General features: G+C 38.5%; 1 protein-coding gene across 4 annotated transcripts in view; it reads left to right on the top strand.

Annotated features, from left to right (window-relative positions):
- The window catches only part of numb (NUMB endocytic adaptor protein), a 68,030-nt gene that overhangs the window by 28,100 nt on the left and 12,944 nt on the right, over positions 1-26,986 (top strand). For 2 of the 4 annotated variants that reach the window (XM_005169896.6, NM_001040406.1), the window contains 4 exon segments: positions 10,284-10,423; positions 16,815-16,889; positions 23,548-23,580; positions 25,274-25,348. In XM_005169896.6, coding sequence (XP_005169953.2) covers positions 10,298-10,423; positions 16,815-16,889; positions 23,548-23,580; positions 25,274-25,348 — 309 coding nt within the window. In that variant the 5' untranslated portion in view covers positions 10,284-10,297. 4 annotated transcript variants of the gene reach the window in all.

The following is a 26,986-nucleotide window of genomic DNA, read 5'->3' as shown; positions in this document are numbered from 1 at the left end:
CACCGTGCTAAACAAAAGACATGCTGTTCATTCAGCTTTGATGGATAAGCTCGGGCCTCGATCGTGCTTGTTTTGGTAACGTCAGCTGTAACATAACATTCCCACATTGCCATCTTTATTTACTTACTTTATTAGTCGCAATCATTGTTGATTACTTTGTTTTTAGTTTACGTTTCTGTGTGGAGTTTGCATGTTCTCACTGTGTTCGCGTGGGTTTCCTCCGGGTGCTCCGATTTCCCCCACAGTCCAAAGACATGCGGTACAGGTGAATTGGGTTGGCTAAATTGTCCGTAGTGTGTGAATGTGTGTGTGGATGTTTCCCAGAGATGAGTTGCGGCTGGGAGGGCATTCGCTGCGTAAAAACTTGCTGGATAAGTTGGCGGTTCATTCCGCTGTTTCGACCCCGGATTGATAAAGGGACTAAGCTGACAAGAAAATGAATGAATGAAAGCATCTGAGAGTCTCCTCGGCTGTGTTTTGGATCATTGTCTTGCTGAAATGTCCACCCTGGGTTCATCTTCATCCTCCTGCTAATGTAGATGTTGGACTGAAGCAGCTGATATTCATTTACACTGAGGAAGGGCAGAGGCTTGCTGAAGAACTACTGAGAGATTTCAGCTGCTGTCTGGGCTTTCACTGCCCAACCACACCTCCCTTTCTTCATGTGTTCACCCCCCCCCCCCCCCCCCCCCCAAAAGGCATTTCACTTTTTTTACACTTAACTTAATTTGTCAAACTAATTATGTTTGTTTTTGCATAAAAGGAACATTTCAAGTCAAAAGCACCTTTAGAAATATGTTTTCTGAGAAAAACGGTGACTTGTTCAATACTTATTTCCCCCGCTGTATATGTTTTTAACAATATCAGTTGAAACAAGGACATTTGAGGTGTTTACAGTAAATTAGTTTTCATTGTGTCGTTTGTGTTTTGTAAATGGTGGTGATGAAGGTGATTATGGCGTCCTCTCTGTGCGTTTTAAATAGATCTGCTTTACTTGGCTGTAATTGGGTGTTCCAGCGAGGGTTTCTAAAACGAGCTCTTCATCAAGGCTGGGAAACAGACGGAGCCGCATTTACACAACATTCTAGACTCAGAAAAGGGTTCCCTTCCTTCCAGCCCCCTTTCACTTCCTGTTCAACTGCTTCCTGTTGCACAATATCAGTGACTCACTATAGCAGGCATTTAAACTGTAATTAGCATCTCAGACTCATTAGTTTGCACTTTTTTTAGCAAGTGCTATTCTGGTGGTGTATGTTAATTTACAAATGTCCTTGATTTGAGCACCATCTTCTATATGGTGCATTTGCTTTTAGTTTCTTATTCTATTTAGCGGTTATTTTGTATTGGTTAAAAGGTGGGCTGTGTTCCTCAAATTCAGTTTTCTTCTTATAATTACATGTTTTCAAGTTGAAATGTTTTGGATTATGTAGTGCACTTTAAAAAATGTGCTGGGTTTCCTTTAGGGTTGGGTAGATTAATGATGCGATCGTTCATCGCGCTCAGGCCCTGTTTACACCAATACGTCTTAGTTTTAAATGGCATTTTAGAACGAAAACAATCCACGTCCACACTGGCGTTTCATTTAGCATTTCTGTAAAACACCATGGGGCTCTATTTTGATGGTCCATGTGCAGAGCACAAAACGCAGGGCGCAAACGCTTTCAGGGCGTGTCAGGACGTGTTTTAGCTAATTTAAAGACGGGAAAATCTGCTTTGCGCCGTGGCGCATGGTCTAAAAGGGTTGAGTTTATTTTCTTAATGAGTTATAGGTGTGTTTTGAGAATAAACCAATCAGAGTCTCATCTCCCATTCCCTTTAAGAGCCAGCTGCGTCGCGCCATTAGCGCATTTGCTATTTACAGGACGCAAAGTAAGTCTAAGTGGAAAAACTGAGCATTTCACTAGCAAACAGTTAACAGTTTTTAACAGAAAACAGTTAAACAGAGCATCTACTGCGTGAGAATGAGAGATAATGGATCTACTTTCACTTTCGCTCTTGGATAGGGAAACCTTTACACACAGACATCAATTAGTCTATAAATAAATAATTGTGTTTGTTAAGCGCAAATATTCGTTTCAAAACTATTTCTAAATTCAGTTCTAATTTCCAGCAAACGAATAAATGAACAATAACAACAAAATGTGCTCAAAAACCTGAGTTATATCCTAAAACACATGCTGTGCCCCATATGGTCTAAAACCTGACAGGTGGGCAAATCTAAGCTTGTTTTTAATAAAACAAATATAAATATGGATATAATAAATAATACTGCTAATAATAATAACATTATACAAAAGCAAAGTGTTATAAATGAACTGAAAAAGCCTCCCGAGATGAAGAAGACATAAAAGCAGTGATTTTTCATATTTATGTCGGCTAGAAAATAAAATGTTTTGTAATATTTTAATCCTTTATATTTATATTCTATATCTATTCTTATTATATCCTATATATATCCTTAATATTTACATGTTTTCATATGTAAAGATATTTGCCTATTGCTCTCTTGTGTGTATTAAGCAGTGTGTAAGCGAGGCGCAACTCTGCGCTGGAGTTTACACCGGATTTGTTTTGGTCTAATGAAAAATCTATTTTAGTTTCTCAAAATAGCAGCGCGCCAGCGGTCCGCCTCAGAACACCTTCCTTTTTAGAGCAGAACGCCTATGGGCGCACATATGAGCGCTAATGCATTTGCTATTTAAACAGCGTAGCGCAACGCCTCAAAACGACTCTTGCGCCAAGCTGAAACTACCAAACAAGTATTGCGCCACATTGCGTCGGGTGTATGATAGGGCCCCATGTCGCTGAAAACGTACATCACATGACCACACACAGATACATACACCTTCACTGTCATTGTCATTGTCATGCAAGAGTCTGAGCTCCAGGCAGTGCTTTGAGCACAAAACCCCAGAGAGCAGTGTACGCCGGACAGTTTATCAAGGATGTACCGCTTGATGGCGTCTCACTACAGTTGTTAAACGTGATATTAAATTAATCTTGTCTTTATCTAACGACTCTTCGGTCTTTTGAATCTATCAGGGAACATGCCACAGCGTCAGTACACTGCTTTAATCTTTGGCTTTCACGCTTGTAGTAAAATAGAAATACTATGAAAGAATGTCCTTGCTCTGACTTCATCTGTATGCAATATTAAGTGTTTCTCTGTTTTATTTGTTGTTATATTGACTTATGTATTTATGTAATGATTTTTTCCATCATTACACAAGCTTCGCCCTGCTCCCCCCCTCCCCATCTTGGATCCGTCATTCATAAGAGATCAGCGCAGATCCACGTGTCTGAGAGCTCTTTCTGAGAGTCGTCTCCGTCGTTCAGTCTGAAAGCTCTTTTGTCTTCAGGTCTCTTCTGCAGGAATTAATAAGTGCTTTCCGTTCTTAGTTTAAAGAGCTGGTCTCTGCTTTTTTTTCTCCGGCAGTTTTGCTGTGTCGTCTCTGAGCCGCGTGACCGCACTGTGTTTGGCCGGAGCTCAACTTGAGGCTCTTCTAATGGCCTCATTAACAAGCCGAGAGGCTCTCTGAATCTCACATTCACTCCCTCATTTACTCACTGCGCTTGTTTACTCTTTCCCTCACTCACACGGTTTATTCGCTCAGCTGTTTACACACTCAGTCATTCTCTTTGCTCGTTATGGTTCAGTTCTACTTTCCTATAGATCTTCACTTAAATAAATGATGTTTGCTGTTAGTTTGAGCCACTTGTTTAAAATGAGCTGAATCAACAAATCTCTTGAGTTTTTATTTCGCGACAATTTAATTGTTTTATGTTCGATCCACTTCAATTTGTACAAATATTTTGTTTTTGTTCAAACTTAGTGCTGGGCGATTTGTGCTACAATTAAATCTCGATTAATTGAACATTTTAACTCGATTATTTTATTTATTTATTTTAATATCTCATAGTTCACTGACAGGATTTGTACAGTAAATATGCTCACATATTACAAGAGATTTGTGAATGAAGGGTGCATTACAGGGCTGCACCATTCTGGCTAAAATGAGAATCACGATTTCGTTTGGAAGAGGATTTAAGTTTCACAGGAGGGCTCATGACTTTATCTTCCATCGATATATACACTAGATGTCGCATAGGGACCCTGAGCATGCGTCAATAGCGCCGCCATATTGGTACAGTGCTCCCAGGACAAATGTCATTCAACCGCACTAGTCAAGACAGTGTTACTATGTGAAGATGCGGGATTTTAGCGCTGTCTACATGTGTAGTAACGAGCAAACAAAGAAAACAAAGCACAAAGGTAGAACATCTCATAGGTAATATTAAGTTTTTTTCTGTTTTTGTATGTTCTGAACTTTTGTGCTAATCAGGTAACGATATTGATGATAACAGTCACTTACTGCATTCACCATACGGCAAAGCAGCTCCAACTCACACTAAACACTCGGCTTATGCTAGTTTTGTTGAATAAAATCAGCAAACAATGCTAAAGAAATATGACAACGAGATGCTGCGCTGCCAGAAACTTGCATTATTGTCGGCTAACGTTAGTGAAAGAGTCGTTCGGGGGATTCATTCACAAACGAATCGCTCCCTCCGTCAGTATGAGGAGTGAAAGCAGGAGAGGAGCTGTGTTTCAGGACATGACTAGATCAAGTTTAACAGGGAGGGTGGATAGTACATTTCTGTACACACAAACACAAGCTTTTTGTCAGGAATGCCCGTGCGGTCACTGATCCATCAATGTAGAAAAGTGCTGTAAAATTATAAGTTTCGTAAATAGAAAATAAAAATTACATACTAACATCCAGGAAAACTCCCGATCACAGATATATGTGTATATGTGTATATCTCTGGCTTTGGATGGCCACAGTCCTCCACTGTACCTTAGTCCCGCATTCATTTCAAAGGAGCGCTACCCTGTAGCAAGATGGCGGCGCTATTGAGGCATTCCCTCCAATAGACAACAATAGGCCAGGCGACATCTAGTGTATATATCTATGTTTATCTTCAACCGTAGTCAACATTAGAGAGTATTAACCGGATGTTGACGGTGGAGTTGCAGAAGATCACTCCTGAAAAACAGCGGTAGCTTTTAAAGGAATCCGCCAATTTAACAGCAATTAAAGATGAGATGTGTGAAAGTGCCACACTGCGGGTTAAGCCTCTTCACATGACTCTGTGTGTTTCTGTTTCCCACGTCTCTCTGCACACACACACACACACACACACACACACACACACACACACACACACACACACACACACACACACACTCGCGGCCTTTCATTGGCTTTTATTTCAGTCTCGCTCTCCCACACGCTCCTCAGAGAGAGACAGTCATGAAACCACACTGAACAAATGATTCATTGGATTTACTCATGTTTTTTAAAGGTAACTGGTTGCAAACAATTGTTATGGGCTGAATTTAAACAAACAAAGTTGAACATTAAGTTCAAATTCAGCCCATATCAATTGTTTGCATCCACTTACCTTTAAAAAACATGTGTAAATCCAATGAATCATTTGTTCATGTAGTTATGTGGAGCCACCAGTTGAGAATCAGTGATGTTATGGTCAGTCACACCGCCGAGCTGGAGCTCCAACTGTGACCAGTCAGATCTGCAGACTGGAACAGAACAAGCTCCCGTCAGCGGAGACTCTGGGTGATCGTCAGAAATGGGTAGTGGTGTTTTCATCAGATCTCCTCCGCAGTGACGGAGCTTCGCCCGCGGCCCGCACTGAATGAATGACCTAAATACAGACATGCAGAGAAAAGAGTGAAGCCTTCTGCAGGATTCTCTCTCTCTGCTTTTCTCCAGTCTGACTGTAGATGAACTCATTGGCAGCGGGCCGGCTGTTTGATGTCCCACACACACACTAATCTCTTTTGCTGATTAACATTTTTACCGGCTCGTTTTCTTCTGCTACTCTTTATTTTCACACTGGGGAAGAGTGTGTGCAGGATTTGCTTAATGCAGTGACATAAACTCACTGAAGGAGATTTCTGGGCCATCTGCTTCTGAAGTGTCGAGGTTTGACTGGTTTACATGGTCAACTTTAGCCCCGACACCTAGTCATGATCCAAAATTTCAGTCTGTATTTACATCTCTTTTTTAAAAACGTTCCTTTTGACCTAAGTGCGAAGAGAGACTCGTAGTCATTTAACAGCAGAGGCTTGGTGAATATATATAAATACATAAAAAAATTTAAATTATATATTAGCCCCGTTTTTTAAATATTTCCCAAATTATGTCGAACAGATTCAGGACATTTTCACAGTATGTCTGATAATATTTTTTCTTCTGGAGAAAGTCTCATTTGTTTTATTTCGACTAGAAAAGAAGCAGTTTTTTATTTTTTAAATTTTTTTTTTTTTTCGATAGTCTACAGAACAAACCATCGTTATAAAATAACTTGCCTAATTACACTATCCTGCCTAGTTACCCTAATTAAGCCTTTAAATGTCACTTTAAGCTGTATAGAAGTGTCTTTAAAAAATATTTAGTAAAAAACTATTTACTGTCATCATGACAAAGAGAAAATAAATCAGTGATTAGAAATGAGTTATTAAAACTATATTATAATTAGAAATGGGCTGAAACAAATCTTCTCTCCGTTTAACAGAAAACGTGGAAAAAATAAATTAGGGGGCTAATAATTTAGGGGGGCTAATAATTCTGACTTCAACTGTATATATATATATCGTCACCTTAGAATTAAATCATATGCTGAAATAGTTGGCGGTTCATTCCGCTGTGGTGACCCCTGATGAATAAAGGAACTAAGCTGAAAAAAAGTTAATAAATGAATGTTAATACAAAAAATACAACTGCATATTATTATTTATGAATGCCGTTCAATAAAATGATTATTATTAGAAACTAATTATTAGTTATTATTAATTAAGTCATAATTATAACTAATTAACTAATTCATATTATTAACACATTTTTTTTTGTACAATATATTTATTACTTTTTTTCAATTTGCACATCACAACAGATTACACAATTACAGAACAATAATCATGAAGGCACAGCAAACTTTTTACCCCCCATTCTCCCTCCCAACCCATTGCCTTAAATAAAATAAAACAAATAAAATAATAATAAATAAGTAAATAAATTAAACAAAAATAAATAAACAAATAAATAAATATAATAAAAAAGGGGGGAAGAGAAAAAAAAGGGGGGGATATGTTTAAATCAGGTAGTTTGTTTAGATCATGATACTTCCCATATTCCTAAGCTTGTTCTAGTTGTAGTAGACGGTCCACATTTACATTGTACTTTAGAAAGTTATTAAAAGGTCTCCAGATATCTTCAAACACATTTTGTTTCTTTTTGACAATGTACTTGATCTTTTCCATTGACATATGCAATGCCATTTCTTTAATCCACTTTCCTATTCTAGGTTCATTTATATTTTTCCAATTAAGAGCAATAATACGTTTAGCTTGTAAAATACACGTTTATGAATCTGACCTCTTTGTAAGAGAGAGCTGACAGGAAGTATACCCAGGATAAAAATCTTTAGGATCTAATGGTAATTTCTTTAATAAAATTTGGTCAATTTTTTCAATAACATCTTGCCAAAAGGGTTTCACTTTCACACATTCCCAAATACAGTGATAAAGTGTTCCTCTTACCTCATTGCACTTTATACAGGTATCTGGAATATTATCATTAAACTTGTGCAATATAGCAGGAGTTATGTATGTTCGCATTAACCATTTGTACTGTACGAGTTTCAGGCTACTATTGATTGTTTGTATCTGAGCTTTCCTACATGCCTCATTCCAGTCTTCTAGTGATATTTCATCTTCTATATCTTCTTTCAATAACTTTAGTTTTAATTCTGAGAATTCGTTAATTAACTAATTATTAATTATTATTAAAAACTAACATCAGCTAAGATTATACTATATAACTGCTGGTTGACTATGTTTATATATACTAACTTTACCAATTAGATACCTTAAAAGCTGTTAGTTACAAGTTAAATGAAGTTATTAGTTACTAATAATGTTCCTGAATAACAACCTGATCCTTTCCGAATATGATTGTAGTGCAGTACTGTGCACCTTCTGTGCAGCTGCCTTGAAACAATAACTATTGCGAACAATATACAAATAAATAAACGTGAATTTAATTAATACTTATCGAATTAAATGACCTTAATGAACAACAACACTATAAATATGCAGATTATTTTCAGCCAATATCAAAGCATGTCATATATGCCAGATTAACATATGCAAATCATCGTCTTAGGGTGCTTTCACACCTGTGAATCGATTCAGTTGTTCCGAAACAGAGATTACAATTGTTACATTGTTGCTATTTGCTCTTGGAGCGGTTCACTTTCACACTGCAAAGTTTCTAATCGGACGAAAAGAGCTAAAACAAGTCACGTGTGAGTAAACTCTCCTCACATTGGTCAGAGTGTCAGGGTTTATTTTGCAGCGTCCCGCTCAGCTGTCAGGAGAGGTGGTGGTTTGGTGGTGTTTGACAGGGTGCGCGCGACGTGTCTGAGGAGAGACGCGGTGGGGAGGGGTGAGAAGGGTGCGCGACAATGCCTATTTGAGGACCGGGAGGCGTTTGCGGGCATCCGGAGACTCGCGAAACTTCCCGCCCTAATCATAATTCTCTCTTCATATAGCCGTAAGCCTATTACATATCCATAAAACACTGTGATATAACCGCGCTCTGATCGGATCGCTTACTACTGCAATCGAACCGCTCCAGGGTTCGTTTTAATCGGGCCGAGACCACCTCATTCAAGCGATCTCGGAGCGATTACTTTGGCACGGAACAGATCGCGATTGCCCTGTTCACATATGCCAAACGAACCGCGCTAACCGGGCAAACAAGACAGGTTCCGAAACAAAAGTGTAGGTGTGAAAGCACCCTCAGAGTTATCAGGTTCTCTCTGACATTTTTGTCAAAATTGAGTTATTGACATTCTTATTAAATGACAACTTATTTACATTATGGGATGTTTTATTTTTAAAAGTTGTTTACATTTTAAGACTTATTATTTAAATAACAAATGTTACACACAGACTGTTTGCTATATGGAATGCGAAAACTTTGAAGCTCGATATCTCTAAATCATTCAGTCGCAGATAGAACCTCATAATTATTATGTTAATTAATTTATATGTATACACACACACACACACACACACACACACACACACACAAACACACACACACACACACACACACACACGTTAATATGTTATATGTTAATGTGCTCTTGTGGTTTCAAGGCAAGCTGTTTTTTCAGTGTGTGTGTTTGTGTGTGTGTCTGCTGGCTCATTCAAATGAGCATCACGTTATGCAGTTGAAATCTGATCTTGCGGAGTGTAAATGTAAATGTGTTGCTTTCATTAGTGGAGGTTTGAGCGTCTGAATGCTCTGCTGTGTGTTTGAGTCTGCAGGTCACTCATCTACAGCAGCTCTGAGACAAGTGCGTGCATGTGTGTGTGTGTGTGTGTGTATGTGAGCGAGTATAATGTGTGTAGGTATGCGTGTTAGTGCTAGAATGAATGTGCATGTGTATGTTTGTGCTAGTTTGAGTGTGCATGTGTGTGAATATGTGTGTGCATAAGCGTGTTTCCGTTCATATTAGTGCTTGTGTGTTAATACATGTGTGTATACATGTGTGTGTTTGTGTTAATGCGTGTGTTTGTTTTTGTTAGTGCTTTGTGTTAGTACCTGAGTGTACAGTAAATGTGTGTGTGTATGTGTTGTGTTAGTGTGTATATCTGAGTTTCTGCATGAGTGTGTGCATGTGTGTGAGGTACATTTACCGTAGGAACAGTTTAACATGTTGACTTTTTCAAACCGTGGTAAACCTTGAAACCGGTCCCACCGCAGAACGTGTGTTCAGTGTTCTCAAGGCCCTACATGATATCGGTGTGTGCAATAAACAGGGTTAATGTTTGACATCACCAAGTGAAAACTTCTGCAAAGAGGTCTATGATGTACTCTGTTTGCTTTTGAGTTACTGAGGTGTGTTAAAGCGATGGTTCACACCAAAATGCACCAATCTTTATGAGTTGCTGAACACAAAAGAAGATGTTTTGAAGAATGTTGGAAACCTGCAACCAATGATGTGCATAGTAGAGGAATAAAAACAACAAGACAACACACTTCTGTTGTGTTCAGCTGAAAAAGACACCCATAAGTTTGTTGGGTCGAGTGGACGGTCCCTTTTAAGCAGCAGGCTTTATGTTGTTATTGTGTTCGTTTTAAAGTCTGTTGGCATCGCTCTGAAGCGGGTCTGTGTTTGTTCTGCAGGAGGAGGTTCAGCGATGAATAAGCTACGGCAGAGTTTCCGGCGAAAGAAAGACGTTTATGTGCCAGAGTCCAGCCGGCCGCACCAGTGGCAGACCGATGAAGAGGCTGTACGCGGAGGCAAATGCAGCTTCGCCGTCAAGGTGATGCACAAACACACGCGCATACTCCATCAGTGTAATATTTTTATAACAGTAAAAACTGCTTATATTGTGGCCCTACCCAACCACTACCAAAAAACCCAAGCCTTTTAGGATACCTGTGGCAAAACTTGAACATCTAAAGACTTTGTTCAATTGAATTTTTAAGAGTTTTGAATTAGAGGGACACGAGGTGTGACCCTGTTAACCACCTTAATAGAGGACAACTACATTCATTCATTCATTCACCTTCGGTTTAGTCCCTTATACATCAGGAGTCGCCACAGCAGAATGAACCACAAACTATTCCAGCAAATGTTTTACGCAGCGGATGCCCTTCCAGCTGCAATCCAGTACTGGGAAACACCCATACACACTCTTTCTCACACACACACACACACACACACACACACACACACACACACACACACAGTCATTCACAGACAAATTGCCCTATAGCTCATGTGTTTGGACTGTGGGAAAAACCGGAGCACCCGGAGGAAACCCACGCCAACACAGGGAGACTCCATGCAAACTCCACACAGAAATGCCAACTGGCCCAGTCCGGACACGAACCAGTGACCTTCTTGCTGTGAGGGCACAGTGCTAACCACTGAGCTACCGTGCTGCCAGTACAACTATGTCAATAAACACTCACCGGCCACTTTATTAGGTACACCTCTCTAACTATTTGGTTACACATATTTCTAATCAACCAATCAGATAGCAGCACCTTAATGCATTTAGGCATGTAGACGATCTGCTGCAGTTCAAACTGAGCATCAGAATGGGGAAGAAAGGGGATTTAAGTGACTTTGAACGTGGCATGGTTGTTGCTGCCAGACGGGCTGCTCTGAGTATTTCAGAAACTGCTGATCCACTGGGATTTTCACGCACAACCATCTCTAGGGTTTACAGAGAATGCTCCGACAAAGAGGAAATATCCAGTGAGCGGCAGTTCTGTGGGCGCAAATGCCTTGTTGATGAGGCCAGAGGTCAGAGGAGAATGGCCAGACTGGTTCCAGCTGATAGAAAGGCAACAGTAACTCAAATAAGCACTCGCTACAACCGAGCTCTGCAGAAGAGCATCTCTGAACACACAACACGTCCAACCTTGAGGCGGATGGGCTACAGCAGCAGAAGAGCACACCGGGTGCCGCTCCTGTCAGCTAAGAACAGGAAACTGAGGCTACAATTCACACAGGCTCACCAAAACTGCACAATAGTCCATCCCTTTATGAGCACACTGTCTCCATCTTCTGATGGCTACTTCCAGCAGGATAACGCAGCATGTCATAAAGCTCAATCATCTCAGACTGGTTTCTTGAACATGACGATGAGTTCACTGTACTCAAATGTCCTCCACAGTTACCAGATCTCAATCCAATAGAGCAGCTTTGGGATGTGGTGGAACTGGAGATTGGCATCATGGATGTGCAGCCGACAAATCTGCAGCAACTGTGTGATGCTATCATGTCGATATGGAGCAAAATCTCTGAGGAATATTTCCAGTAGCTTGCTGAATCTACACCACGAAGGATTAAGGCAGTTTTGGAGGCAAAAGAAGGTCCAACCTGGTACTAGTAAGGTGTACCTAATAAAGTGGCCAGTAAGTGTACATCTTCGTGTCCCTGTCAACCACATATACCTGTACACACCTGCAGCTGTCAGTCATGCTCAGGCCTGAAGTATGAGGTGATGTGAATAAAACTGTTGATCCATTTAGACAAACTGCATAATTTGGATGTATTTTCTTAAAGGTGACCATTTTTTCAAGATGTAAAACGCATCTCTGATGTCTTTTAGTGTGTGTAGTGAAGTTTCAGCTCAAAACACCAAGCTAATAATGTTCTCTTTTCTCTTTGATCCTAATTGTGGTGTTTTGGTGACTGTCGCTTTTAATGCAAATGAGATTGTGCGAAGAGGGCGGAGCTACCAATGCTCATGTGCCAGCATAGTGGCAGATTCAACAAGACTGACGTCCTATGCTAATGAGGGAGAGATGCTCAGTAGTGGGCGGGGCTTTCCCCTTTCGATGACACGTACAAAGGGAGAATGTCAATCCAAGTGCTTCTGCAGACTGTTTTTAGCAAGTCTGAGTATAAAACACTAGCCGGCTATATTTATAGCCACAGATTTATTATTAGACTCAAATGCAGATTAACACACGCTGATGGAAACCCAGCTCCTGATGTTTGTCGTGATTGGCTGTAATCTTCACCATGCAGTGTTCAACCTCTTTGAACGCGTCTCTGATTTACCACATACACACACACACAAATAGATCATCACGAAAGCAGAGATGAACGTGTGTCTCTCTATCTATCTTCTTTCCCTGTGTGTGTGTGTGTGTGTGTGTGTGTGTGTGTGTGTGTGTGTGTGTGTGTGTGTGTGTGTGTGTGTGTGTGTGTGTGTGTGTGTGTGTGTGTGTGTGTGCGTGTGTGTGTGCGTGCGTGTTTTTCCTCTGGATTATTCAGTCAGGCTCTGAGGTCAGGGTAAACGAGCAGCTCAACGTGTTGTTCTGGCCCAGATTCACTCTCATCATCTCAGCTCTTATTTCTCCAGCTGCTGATCAGAAATACACTCCATGCAGCGCAGATTGAGGCGTGTGTACATCAGTAGCTGGGTTTCCATCAGCCTGTGATGAACAAAAAACATGTCTGTTTTGGCTATTGATCAGCTATTTTCAGCAGTTTTCAATGGTTGGATATGTTCAGTGTGAATAAGGAATAAGCAGGGGCTCTCCTGTGTGTCTCTCCCCACACACTGACAATAGTGGAGCAGCTCCTGTGTGTTTCACTAGGGGAAGGACTTCCTCTCTCTACAATAGCCGTCCGCCTTTTGGCCTGACCTCAGAGTTCCCATGAGGGCGAGACGCGGCCGTGTCTTCAGTGGTGTGCAGAGGACGCCAATACAGGAGCTCCAGCAGGAAGAGACAGGACTGTGTGACCTCTTCCTGTCTACACTAGCGGTGTTTCCAAAACATTTGTGAATAAAGCAGCGCTTCCATCCAATGAATCAAAGAGAACTACATCATCACTTCCTGATAAGCTGACGCCAACTGCCAGACTAAGAAATGGAGTTTGGTGCGCTGTTGGGATTTGCCACTGTGGTGTTTTTTTGGTAACTCTTTATTATCCGCTTGTTAAGTCGTGACGTATGAAGTACTGTTTCCCGGTGCATCCACTACTCATTTGAATTAAGAAAATATTTGTTTGTTTCTTTTAAAGGTTTATTTTTGGCCATTTTTCCTTTATTAAGTGGATAGGACAGTATTAAGACCGGGAATAAAGTTAAAGAGAGAGGGGGGGGGGGGGTAGTAGGGGTGTCAAAAATAATCGTTTTTTCGGTGCACTGCGATGCAGACGCGGACAGTTCGGTATCGGTTCAGTAATAATCATAACCGGTTATTACTGACGTCATTTACCTCATATGCGCTCTGTCGCGAGAGAGGTGATCGCGAGTATTTACAGCGCTTTAGCTACTCAAAACTCAAACTGTGCACAATTTCACTGTGCGTTTGCTGGATCAGTCTTTCACTGACAAATACAACAATAGCCCCTATTACAGTGAGATCGAGAGAATGAAAGTAGCCTACTCCATTTCTCTCTCTCTCTCTCTCGCGAGCTCTGTCTCTCGCTCTGTCTCTGTCTCTCTCTTTCTCTCTCTCTTTCTCACACACACAGCGCATGTCTGCAGAGTTTTCTCCACCGTGTCTATCATACATCAGCTGTGAGATCGCCGCTGCCGCCTGCCGCTTATCACCGTACGTTCACACCGAAAGCGGCGTGAGCGTCAAAGTAGCCGGAAGTCATTCATTTTCAATGAGAGCCGGCGGCGATATGCGGCGATAAGCGGCGAGGATCAGCGCGGCGCGTTTTCGCCGGCGTGAGCGTCAAGGAGAGTTGAAATGAAGTCAACTTTATGGTAATGAACTATGACGCGGTTCGGCGGCAAGCAATCAGAATGAAGATGTCCATCGCTTGATAGCAGTTCAGGGAACACAGACCAGTGAACTTTGGTTCCGACTACAGTTGTTCCCAAGGGTTTGATTATTGCGGTCGCCGGATTTCCAATTATTTACAATGTTTTCTTACAGGAACATACATTAAATAAGTTACTGGCGAGTTACTGATGTTCATTAATGTTATATATTTATCTTAAAAAAGCGGGAATCTCACGCGATGTGACATTACAAAACAGTACGTTACTGCTGCTTCAGGATATTTCAGACATATGGACACATATTGGATAAATAGAGCAAAGCCACACGCAACTTGATCTTCCATTGTTGTATGAATTTGATAAGAAGTGCGCAACATTTTCACGCTAGAAACATGTTTTATGCAGGAATGTAACTGATATGATGCAACGGCTCCTTTAAATACTAGATTAATGTAGCGAGTTTTGACGCTCTCGCCGCAGGAGCTGAAGGCAGAGAGCGTTGTCGCCAAGGCGTCCAGAGCGACCTTGGACGCTCTCGCCGCTTTCGGTGTGAACGTACGGTCAGCATCACTCATCTTTGAAGAACGCAGCGCGCAAGAGCCAATCGCAACTGTTTTTTTTTTTGAGGGTGTGACCAATTAAAGAGGTGTAAGGGAACTAGACAAGGATCAGAGAGTGAGCTGGATATTTATATTTGTTTATATTATTTGCTAAATGCTCGTTTTGTTTAAAGTTACAGTTTATATATCTGAATGTTTGTATTAAATGACAATTGTATTACAAATAGTATATAAATATATTCATACATTTTAATACAAGAAATGCTGCTGTGAAGAAAATATAAAACTGTGTATGGAAAGCATCGTCAATGCACCGTGATGCACAGAAATATCGAATTGAACCGAATCGATGGCATGATAATCGTAACCAACCGAACCGTGAGATTAGTGTAGGTTCACACCTCTAGGGGGTAGGGTAGGGAAATGTCCTCAAGCCGGGATTCGAACTCGGGACGCTCCTGACGTGCTACTGCACAATATGTCGGCTCGCTAACAACTAGGCTATTGTTTATGGGCATTTTTTAAAATCATATCACACGTCAAAGTAAATTTGATATAAAATCATGGTGTACACATCAGGACAGACACCAATATTTTAACGGTTTATACAAAATATGTCACTTTCTGGCCATCGGATATTAGGCATGGATATATATGCATACCTGTGTACCCTCCTGTTTTTCCCAGGATTCTCCCATATTTTACAGTTCCCGCTATCATCCCGTAAAGGTATTTTCTAGCGCTGTCAAAATGCGGTTAATTTTAAATAATTAATGCGTTAAAAAATTGAACGCAATTAACGCAGTTGCAGGTTTTTTTTTACTTCCTGTTGTGGTGGATGTGTGTTCAACATGCAAGAAATGTGAATAAGACAAGGAAGCACTTTTTGTTTCAGTTGTAAGTTGATACCGCGTGGCGAACAGAAAGAAAATCCTCCGCATTTCATGACTCGGTGTTCCTTTATGGTAATAAAATCACTGCTTAGGCTACACGGCAGACTTTTAATTAGACTATAATCTTAATCATATTAAAATCGGAGTATTGGTGTCTTATGTGCATGTACTCAAAGTCTCTGGTGAAGTTGGGAGCTGTCAAAGACAGGGCATTACTCTGCCTTTCAGCATGAGCCCTCCAAGTTTAGCGTGTTTCCTCATTAAACGCAATGAAAGCGTGTGCTTCGCGTTGTTGTGTCAGAATCCTTGTGAAATACAGTGATACTTTAGGACGCTTAGTTTAAGCAAATTTGATGAACGTGATCATGCGTGTTGAATCTGAGGGGAGTCGCTCCAGCGCGTTGTGTGTGTGTGTCTGTTTTAGGCCCGTTGAGGGTTGTCAGGGGTGGAGTGAGCGACGTATCTGAGTAGCGGCGTGTGCGCGCGAAATGTACCTAAAGGACGGTGAGGGTGAGTTGCGCGTGACATACCTGAAGAGCTAGGAGGGATGAACACTTTGATTGACATTCTGCCTTTTGGACGTGTCATCAGAGGGGGAAAGCCCCGCCCACTGGTGGCCATCTCTCCCTCATTAGCATAGGACGTCAGTCTTGTTTTTGAATCTGCCACTATGCTGACACACATGCATTTGTAGCTCCGCCCTCTTCTGAAAAGAGCACACTCTCATTTGCATTTAAAGCGACAGTCACCAAAACACCGCAATTAGGATCAAAGCCTAAAAGGGTCAGTTTCAGAGAGCTAGAGAACATGATCTGTGTGCTATTTTGAGCTGAAACTTCATACACACACTCTAGGCACATCAGAGACGCATTTTACATCTTGTAAAAAGGGAACTAACTGGTCGCCTTTAAGCATTTTCTTTTCTGATATTCCAAAATGCGGATAAAAGCAGAGTTTCAAAGCTAAACTCCTGTTTGCTTCCTTGTTTTTGTGTAGTATCTGGGGCATGTGGAGGTCGAGGAGTCCCGTGGCATGCACATATGTGAGGATGCTGTTAAGAAGCTGAAGACGGTAGGTTTTGCACACATGCGCACATTTACACACAGGCTTCCTCTGTCAGATCTCCTGTTATTCACCTTAAGAGTCTGCTCAGTGTCTGTCCTCCTGCAGACGACACCAGCTGATCTATTTAAAGTGTCTGTCTGTCTGTCTGTCTTCTCCCGCAGTTCTCTTCCTTTTCTGTCTCTCACAAAATCACAAGATGTTCCAGGTTTAAAACTAGTTGAGCTCAGTTGACGGCCTTTGTGTCATTATGTCGGAAGCCAGAAATTAAATTTACTCACCATTTACCCAAACTCAAATGGTTCCACGTCTGTTTGAGTCTATTCTGTTGAACACAAAACAAGATATTTAATTGACTAGTCATTGCCTTTCATAGACGAAACAAAAAATACTCTGGAAGTCAATGGGTTTCTTCCAGCATTCCAGAAACTCAAGGGGAAATGGTGACAGAATGTCCATTTTTGGGTGAACTGTCCCTTTAAACATTAAATAACTATAGGTGGGCATAGATTGTTTTTTAATCTAGATGAATCTCACTGTAATCTTGGAATTAATCTAGTTTAAAATGGCTCATTTGAATTATGCCGAAGGCATTCAGAATATGTGCTAGTCTTTGAGAACGGGTTTCTCAAGCCAGGTAGCGCATTAGACCAGGGGCTCATCTCCTGTTTCCAAAATGCATCAAAAACTGCTTGAGAAACTGTTCAACTCTGATAATTGGTGATGAAAATAAATGATGTTCAATAGAGTGTATGCCGAGCTAGTGCTGTTCCCATACTGATAAACTTCTGGTGACCTGTATTGTGAGTTTTTTTTTTCATTCTATACGGTTCCTTTTACAGCATCGATGTTGTAATGTCATTAAATTACATTCAGTTAAACAGACTTTGGCATTTATTTAGTTGCTCAAGCGTAAAACGAGACAAAAAGTCATTTACTCGCACGCGCCTGTCAGAATCCTCAGGTTAGCGCAGAAGCTCCATTGAATATACTGGGGTAAAATAAATGCTCATATTATAAAGACATGGCGGGGGAAATGTAATTTAATGCAGTGCTTCTTGTACAATCTGAGACCCACTTTATATTGGATATCACTCAGCTAGAGGACATCGCTGATTTTTAAAGAAAACAGACTTTAAACGTGCTGATTTTGCAACGCTATACAGTTCACCGGAAGCACTTAACCCAGGTTACTGGCAAATTAAAAGTCCTATTAGCATGCTTTGGCATACACCCTATAAGATGTACTCGTGTTTACTAAATGTTTATTCAGTTAAACATGAATGTTGAACTGTAGGCCTATATCCTCCATGAATAAAGACGTACATGTAGCATCAGAGGACTCGTCAAGCTCAAGTTACGACTGAAAATGTTACAATGTAATGTTACATTGCAATTTTTTTAAATAATATTTTAATTATAAATAGTATATAATCTAGTAATAATAACAATAATCATAATTATTATAAAATAATAATAACAACAACAATAAAATATTATTATTATTATATTATTATTATCATCATGGTTATTATTATCATTGTTATTATTATTATTATCGTCCTTATTTTTATTATTAATAATATTATTGTCATTATTATTATTATTATTATCATTATTATTATTATTGTATTATTATTGTTATTATTATCATCATCATCATCATTTTTATTATTAATATTAATGTTATTATTAATATTATTGTCATTATTATCAATATTATTATTATCATCATTATTATCATTATTATTATTATTATAATCCTTATTTACTTTTAATTTGTAATATTTAAATACAAACAATTAAAAAGAATGTAGTGATTGATAGATGATTGTAAAGTATATATTAATATTTTAATTATAAATAGTATATGATGTTGTAGTAGTAATAGTAATTATAATAACAACAACAATAATAATAATAATAATAATAATAGTAAATAGCAGTAACAGTACACTTATAAGTATAATTATAATAATAATATTTTGGGAAATTGTTATTATTATTATAAACATAATGCTACAAATTAAAACAATTGTATTAAGTTGCTATCACTATATTTTTAATATTAAAATACAAATAAAATTCAAAAAACAATGTAGTGATTATATATAATGTGAAATAATGCATTATAATGTTTTTATAATTTTTTTTATTATAAATAGAATGTGATGTTATTGTAGTAAAAGTAATTATAATAACATTATTGTTATTATTATACATTTTTTATTATTAACAATAATATCAATAATAACAATAATATCAATAATGGCAGTAACAATAAGTATAATTATAAGTATAATTATGATAATAATATTTTAAGAGATTATTAATATTGTTGTAAAAATGCTACAAAGGAAAACAATCGTATTAAAATTAATATTACTATATTTGTAATATTAAAATAAAAACATTCAAAAGTTAATGTAGTGATTGATTTATAATTGTGAAATATAATGTGGTAGTAGTAAGAATAATTATAGTAATATTATTATAATTTAGAATAATAATTGCAACAACAATATGGATAATTATAATAATACTAGTAATATTCATTATTAAAATAATGACAGATTAAAAATGCATTCAAATTACTATCACTCTATTTGTAATATTATATTTCTAACATATAAAAAATATTATATTTAATAGCACAGAAATAAAAGCACAACACTAACGATTTTGTCTTTCTTCATTTTCAAATAACGTTTATTTTTGCACAACAAAACCTAAAAATAAAGACATTTTTGACCCTGCCTGCGCTTATAAGCACTCCACTGAGATGCTGAAATGCATGCATGTAAATATACATGAATATACATTAATCCCTTTATTGATCCGGAGTCACCCCAGCGGAATGAACCGCCAACGTATCCAGCACATGTTTTAAACAGCGGATGCCCTTCCACCTGCAACCCATCTCTGGAAAACACCCATACACACTCATTCACAGTCATACACTACAGACAATTCAGCTTAAGTGCATGATGTGTTTGGACTCGAACCAGCGACCTTCTTGCTGTGAGGGAAAGTGCCACCCACTGGGCCAGCTCATCGCCCCAGCCTACACTCAATGTGGAAATGAAAGCAGATTCTGAAAGAGGGTTGCAGATTTTAATAAGGACACTTTCCTTCCTCTAGTTTCTCCTGTTTCCATCTGCCTCCTGAATCCTGTATTTGTGTGTGTATCCTTCAGTTCCTACACGCTCTCTTCCCCAGTGTCTCCAGTAGCAGATACTGTCCAGCAGATCCTCCGTCTGTGTGCACATATGTACTGATGTGAATGCATTACGATGTTCTCTTTGTTTAAGCAGGTTTTGTTCAGATAAGAGCATCTCGATCCTCTCTGACCCCTTAATCCTCTCCTCTCTAACCTAATGAGCATCGCTTTCTTCTCTGGCTGTGTGTGTGTGTGCGTGCGTGTATGAACTATAACGATAACTCTCTGTAACCCTCACCTCTTTCTGTGCCCTTAAGATATGTGGGATTCGGTTATAATAATGGTTACGGTGGTTGTGTGATTACTTGAAGTGAAACCCAAACTGGTGGCAGGAAGTGACTCTTGCACTTCCTGATTTGGAAAGGCCACGTACACACTGCGCAGGTCAGGGACTGAGTGACGGATGCGTTTATAAAGGGACTGCTGCATGAAATACTGCATGCAGGCGCGCTGCCTCACGCTGGTTGCCATAGCAATAAGCACTGCAATGTAGTGGAGTCACGTAGCTGTAAACAAGAAACATGACGCCGCCGTGAGGTGTGTCGATTCAGTAGTAGATGCTGCCGTCATTCATATAAATAACCACTGAGTGTGTGTGTGTGTGTGTGTGTGTGTGTGTTTACAGAATGAAATTGATGCAAATAATATGCATAATTATATAACACACACACACACACACACACACAGTTGCAGACCAGACAAAATGAGTATCCCTTCTGTGAAATAACTAAATAATTAATTAATCAGTAGTTAGAGTAGTTTTAGTGACTCGTTTCTTTTTTTCTTTGCCATGATGACAGTTCATAATGTTTTGCTGGTTGTTTTGCAAGATACTAGTAGATTTAAGTGACATTTCTAGACGTAATTTCAGGTAAGTTATGTTTATTAGGCAGATCATCGCACATTTTTTATGTCTTATTTATTTCTCCAGAAAAAACAGTGATGGGAATCTTGGCAAATATTTCAAAAAAGAATTCACGGGAGGGCTAAAAATTTTATATATATATAAATTAAAGTTAATTTTCATTTATTTTAGTTAATGTTTATTTTAAAGTAATAAAATTTTAAGTGGATGAATTTACAGTTATTAATTTAGCAAACGTCTTCATCCAATGCTTTTTTTTTACAAATAATAAATAAAGAAATGATTAATCATAAAGAGACAATAAACATAAGAAATGCTAGTTAATATGTAGCTTCAGACACTAGTTCAAGGAATACTTTTTGTTTTAATTAAATTTTTTTTTGTTTCATTCGCTTTGTTTCATTTCGATTTGGTGCGTTTCGAATCGTTTCACTTCTCTTTCGTTAGCTTTGTTTCGCTTTGTTTCATTTCGATTTGGTTTGTTTCGATTCGTTTCACTTCTCTTTGGTTAGCTTTGTTTCGCTTTGTTTCATTGCATATAATTTATTTGTCTCGTTAATTTTGTTCTGCTTAATTTTTTAATTTCAACCGTTTTATTTTACTTCATTTTGTTTCATTTCGTTTAGTTTTTGTTTCATTTTGCTTCGTTACGTTTCATTTGTTTCAGTTCATTTGATTTTATTTCATTTTGCTTCGTTTTATTTCGTTTCATTCATTGGATTTGTTTTGCTTTGTTTAGTTTCATTTTGCTTTGTTTCAATTAATTTAATTTGTTTTGTTATGTTTAATTTAGTTTAGTTTATTTTTGTTTCATTTTATTTGTTTTATTTTACTTAATTTTGTTTCATTTAATTTCATTTTGCTTTGTTACGTTTCATTTTTTTCAAATGATTTGATTTTGTTTTATTTCATTTAGCTTCATTTTATTTAGTTTTGTTTTGCTTCATTCGTTTTGCTTCACTTGGCTTTGTTTTATTTAGCTTTGTTTCGTTTCATTTTGTTTAATTCATTTCGCTTCATTTTGTTTCATTTGTTTAGCTTTGTTTAATTCATTTCGCTTCATTTTGTTTCGTTCGTTTAGCTTTGTTTAATTTCATTTCGTTTAATTCATTTTGCTTCATTTTGTTTTATTTTGTTTAGCTCCGTTTCTGTTTGTTTTGTTTCATTCGTTTTGCCTCGTTTTATTTAGTTTCATTCGTTTTGCTTCATTTCGCTTCGTTTTATCTAGCTTCGTTTCATTTCATTGATTTCTCTTCATTTCTTTTAATTTTGTTTTGTTTGAGTTGACTATAATAGCGGTGTGTATGTGGCCTAAGAGTTATTTTGAGGTGGTCTTCTTCTCTGTGAGCTGTGATGCGTGTTTGGGATCAGTGAACTCCAGAGCCAAGATCAGCTCTTTCACTGTGGTTCTTCATGTGTCTGGGCTTTTAGAGAGCGATTTGAGAGGCCATCAGAGTGAATCCTAATGAACTAGCACTCACAGAGCTGCTGCCGTCACTAACACCATAACACCATTACATTCACAGGAATAGTTCACTACAAATAAAGAAACAAAAGTAAATCCAGTCATGATTTACTCACCCTCACTCAACTAAACTGGGATAGCTATTTTGTGAATCTTAAAAGGAGATATTTAATGGCATGTTCATGCTGCTCTTTTCCAAAAAAGGATATGCAAACCAAAGGTTCTGTAAAATGAACCGATATGACTTGATACAATGTTAAAAAAGTAAAATGTAAGTTTTTAGTTAAATCAAATTAGCAAATTAGCAATTATGCTGACTAAAAATATTAAGTTAAACTTTATTAGATTTTAAAAGATTTGTAAGAGTTGATTCCTGATTAGCTCAGTAAATTAAGTTGAATTAACATACACATATTTGTTTGTCATTTACAGCAGTTAAAACTCATAAAATTCTATTAGATTTCTATAAAATTCACTATTATGTGCAGTATATAAAGTCTTATTGTTTTTAGCTTTCATCAGAGTTACTGCTTATTTATTTCAGTGTATTTGCACTTGACATATAATTAACTGTTTGTTTATGAGCATTAATAAAAATTATAACATATATATTTTTATCCTTTATCATACTGTCAGTAAAAGCGGCATACACCCCCTCCCCTTAACCCAATCGTCATTAAGCAAATTACCAAAGTGCACAAATTAAATCACATACAGGTAGTCACTAAATACAAACGTTAAATGTCATTGTCCCAATCACATGAGGGTGTGTAAATGATTGCTAAATGCTCGATATTTTCATTGTGTGTGTGAGCTATTCCTAAATGATCACAGAAATAATCAAACTCACGTAGTATGCAGTGATAGTGCTAGAACCATAACCATCAAAACACACCAAACAACCTGGTGAGTTTGGCGTCTGATGGGTGTGCTAGAGGTGTGATTTATTCATTTATTTATTTATTTCCCCCCTCCTCTCCTCTCCATACCACACCACTTTCTCATTTTAACCATACAAACCCCCTGAAAAGCAGAGAGTCCATGTGTCTCTGTTCATTTGTAACCCTCTCCTGCCTTTTCCTCCCACCGACATCCCCTTATCCACCCTCCATTCCAGGACAGAAAGGTCTTCAAGGGCTTCTTTAAAAAAGTAAGTTTTGCTGTGTGCGTTTAATGTGCCGTCCCAGACATTCTGTATGCAAGCATGTGAACATGAGCACTGTGAAGCAAAGGTCTTCATCTGAGCGGGTTTGGGTCCAAAACCTTCTCTGTGATTATATCATATATTATACATACAGTTGAAGTCAGAATTATTAGCCCCCCTGTATATTTTTTAAACTTCTGTTTAATGGAAAGACACATTTCTAATCATAATAGTTTTAATAACTCATCTCTAATCACTGATTTCTTTTCTCTTTGTCATGATTAAAGTAAATAATATTAGACTAGATATTCTTCAAGACACATTTAAAGGCTTCACTAGGGTAAAGTCAGGGTAATTAGGGTAATCAAATGGTTTGAGAAGGGGATTTTGTTGATCTTTATATGATGTTTATGTTGAGCAGGTGTATTTCTGACTAAAGCCAATAAGACGTTATGGGTTAAAAATAATCAATTAATGTTTTATGCCTAACATTATTAGGATATTAAGTGAATATGATGCTCTGTGAAGATATTTTGTATTGTTCCTACTAGAGCTGGGCGATATGGCAAAAAAAAATTACCACAATATTTTTTTCATATGAGTCGATATCGATATTTATCACAATAAAGGTAAATTCTTTATATCTATCAATTTTATAAGATTTTCAGCATGCCAATGGCTTTGTGCAGCTGATTTAACACATTTAGTTGAATGTTTTAGCTGTCAATATAATCAGTAAAATAATAAACAAAAGAACTATCTAAATTCAGCATTTACTGTTCAAGTTTTCAACAACCAAAGACATTACAACTTATTGGATATTATTGTTCAACATCAGAAAAAAAATAAGTCCGGTTTGGAACAAGTAAAGGTGAGTTAACGGTCACAGAATTTTCAGTTTTGGATGAATTTGGATGTATTCGGGTGAAATATACTTTAAAGGGCCATGAGACCCTCTCGTTTCAGCAGGGTGTTTTCACACCTCTACTTTGGGAAAAGTCAGAAAAGTGGGCGTGTCCAGCTCTGTTTAGGGGTACAGTGCAGTGTTTAAGCTAGTTAGATGGCGATATGAGTGACCACACTGTTTAATTTATAACATTAAAAATCGACAAAGCAGAACTCAAGGTCCCATAATGCAACTCATAACCATTCATGAACAAAAAATAACTGAATCATCAAACACAGACGCTCTTAATGAACTATTACAGTCAACGTGATGCATCCTAATTATGTGTGTGTGTTTGTGTACCTGCATACAGTATGTTTAAGGGACTCAAACGAGTGTGAATGTGTGTTCACTGACGGACTAGTCTGCTCCAGCAGCAGTAGAAATGTGTGTGTGTGTGTGTGAAGGGGTCAATCGAGAATTGTTGTTTGCTTTTATTTAATGGAAGTGTGTTTGTGATTTTCCTGCACTTTGGTAAGTGTGTGGAGACGATCTCCTCAATCAGTGTGTGTGTGTGTGTGTGTGTGTGTGTGTGTGTGTGGGGTTACTCTTTCTTCCTCATTTATTTCTCATCTCCATGTCTGCTTCTCACGCTGCTGTAACCTGTTTATTTTGGAGCCTGTCCTCTATTTTCAGGTGTTGTTGATAGGTGAAAGAGTTGATGTGAAAGTGGAGCAGGGTGAAGGGCCTGTGTGTGTGTGTGTGTGTGTTTTCTCCTGTGTTTCTCATTGTGTGTGTTGTGTGTCCACACAGGCGGGTAAGAAGGCTGTGCGAGCGGTGCTCTGGGTCTCTGCCGATGGGCTGAGGGTTGTAGACGACAAAACGAAGGTACTGAAGGAAAAAATAAATTATAGAGTGATTGTGATGATGAAATACAACCCCAAGTCAGAAAAGCTGGGAGAGTATGGAAAACACAAATAAACAACGACAGCAGTGATTTCTACATTTACTTTGACTTGTATTTCATGGCACATTGTTTAATGTGTTCCTCTGGGTTTTATTGTTTGTTTGATTTCTAATTTTGGTTCTTGCAACACATTTAAAGTTGTATCAGTAAAGCATTTCCCACTGTAATGTTGCCATTCCTTTTCACAACCCTTAAAAGACGTTTAGGGACTGAAGACACCAAGAGATGAAGTGTTTCAGGTGTCATTGTGTCTTCCTGCAAACAAGTCTTGATAGTGGGCAACAGTATACGGGGTCTTCATTGTTGCATTTTGCACTGAAAAATGCGCCACACATTCTCTATTGGAGACAGGTCAGGACTGCAGGCAGGCCAGTCAAGTACCTGTATCCTCTTGCTCCGCAGCGGGACTCTGTAATGTGTGCAGAAGGTGGTTCAGCATTGTCTTGTTGAAATAATCCCTGGAGAAGAAGGCAGCATGTTGCACTTTTCCGTATTGATTTTCATCACAGAAGCGCAAGTTATCTTTGCCAAGGGCTCTGACACAGCCTCATACCATGACAGAGCCTGGCTTTTGGACTTGTTGCTGGATTGTTTGGATTTCTTCATTGTTCTAGAGCACACAGCGTCCATTTCTCCCCCAAAAATACCTGAAATACTGATTCATCCGAGCACAGAACACGTTTCCACTGTGTGATCCTCCATCCCAGATGCCTCTGACCCCAGAGAAGTTGACAGTGCTTCTGGACACTGTTAACATAGGGCTGCCTTTTGGCACAATATAGATATTACAGGCATTTGTAGATGTAACTCTGTGTTGTGGTACTTGACAAAGGTTTACCACAGTAGTCCTGAGCTCATGTGCTGATCTGGCTTATAGATGAATGAGGATTCTTGATGCAGCGCCCCCTAAGGGATCGGAGATCACGGTTGTTCAGCTTAGGCTTGCGCTCTTGTTCTTTACACACTGAAACTCCTCCAGATTCCTTCAATCTTTAATGATGTTCTGCACTGTTGAAGGTGAAATATCCACGTCTTCCTCTCTTTCTCTGAGGAACATTGTGTTTATTTCAGTCATTTTCTCATGTGTTTGTTGGTAAACTGGCGATCCTCAGCACATCTTTGCTCCTAAAGGACTAGACCTTTCATGGATGCCGCTTTTGTAGCAAATCATAATCACCTGTTGACTTCACACCACTTCACTATTTCAGCAGTTCACCTGATCACTGACCTAAACTGCTCCTGTCACTGTTTCTGGAGTGTGTTGCAGGTCTGAATGACAGGAGAGGATGTATATTCACAAATGAAATGAAGTTGAGCAGACAAAACATCAAATATTTTGTGTTCATACTGTCTGCAATACAAGTCAAAGCACATTTGGAAATCACTACTTTCTTAGTTTTTTGCGTTTTCTATTCTGTCCCAACCTTTTCTGATTTGTGGTTGTATAATAAAAGTATGGATAAATACAGTAGAGCAAAACTGCAGGTGAAATAAACAGTGCTTTATGGTTATCTGCGAGTCTAGCAGTGTTAAGCTACACTAATTTAGTAATCAATAAT

The sequence above is a fragment of the Danio rerio genome, chromosome 17, assembly GCF_049306965.1.
Source record: "Danio rerio strain Tuebingen ecotype United States chromosome 17, GRCz12tu, whole genome shotgun sequence".
Taxonomy (NCBI): Eukaryota; Metazoa; Chordata; class Actinopteri; order Cypriniformes; family Danionidae; genus Danio; species Danio rerio.
This window is presented reverse-complemented; position numbering and strand designations above follow the sequence as displayed.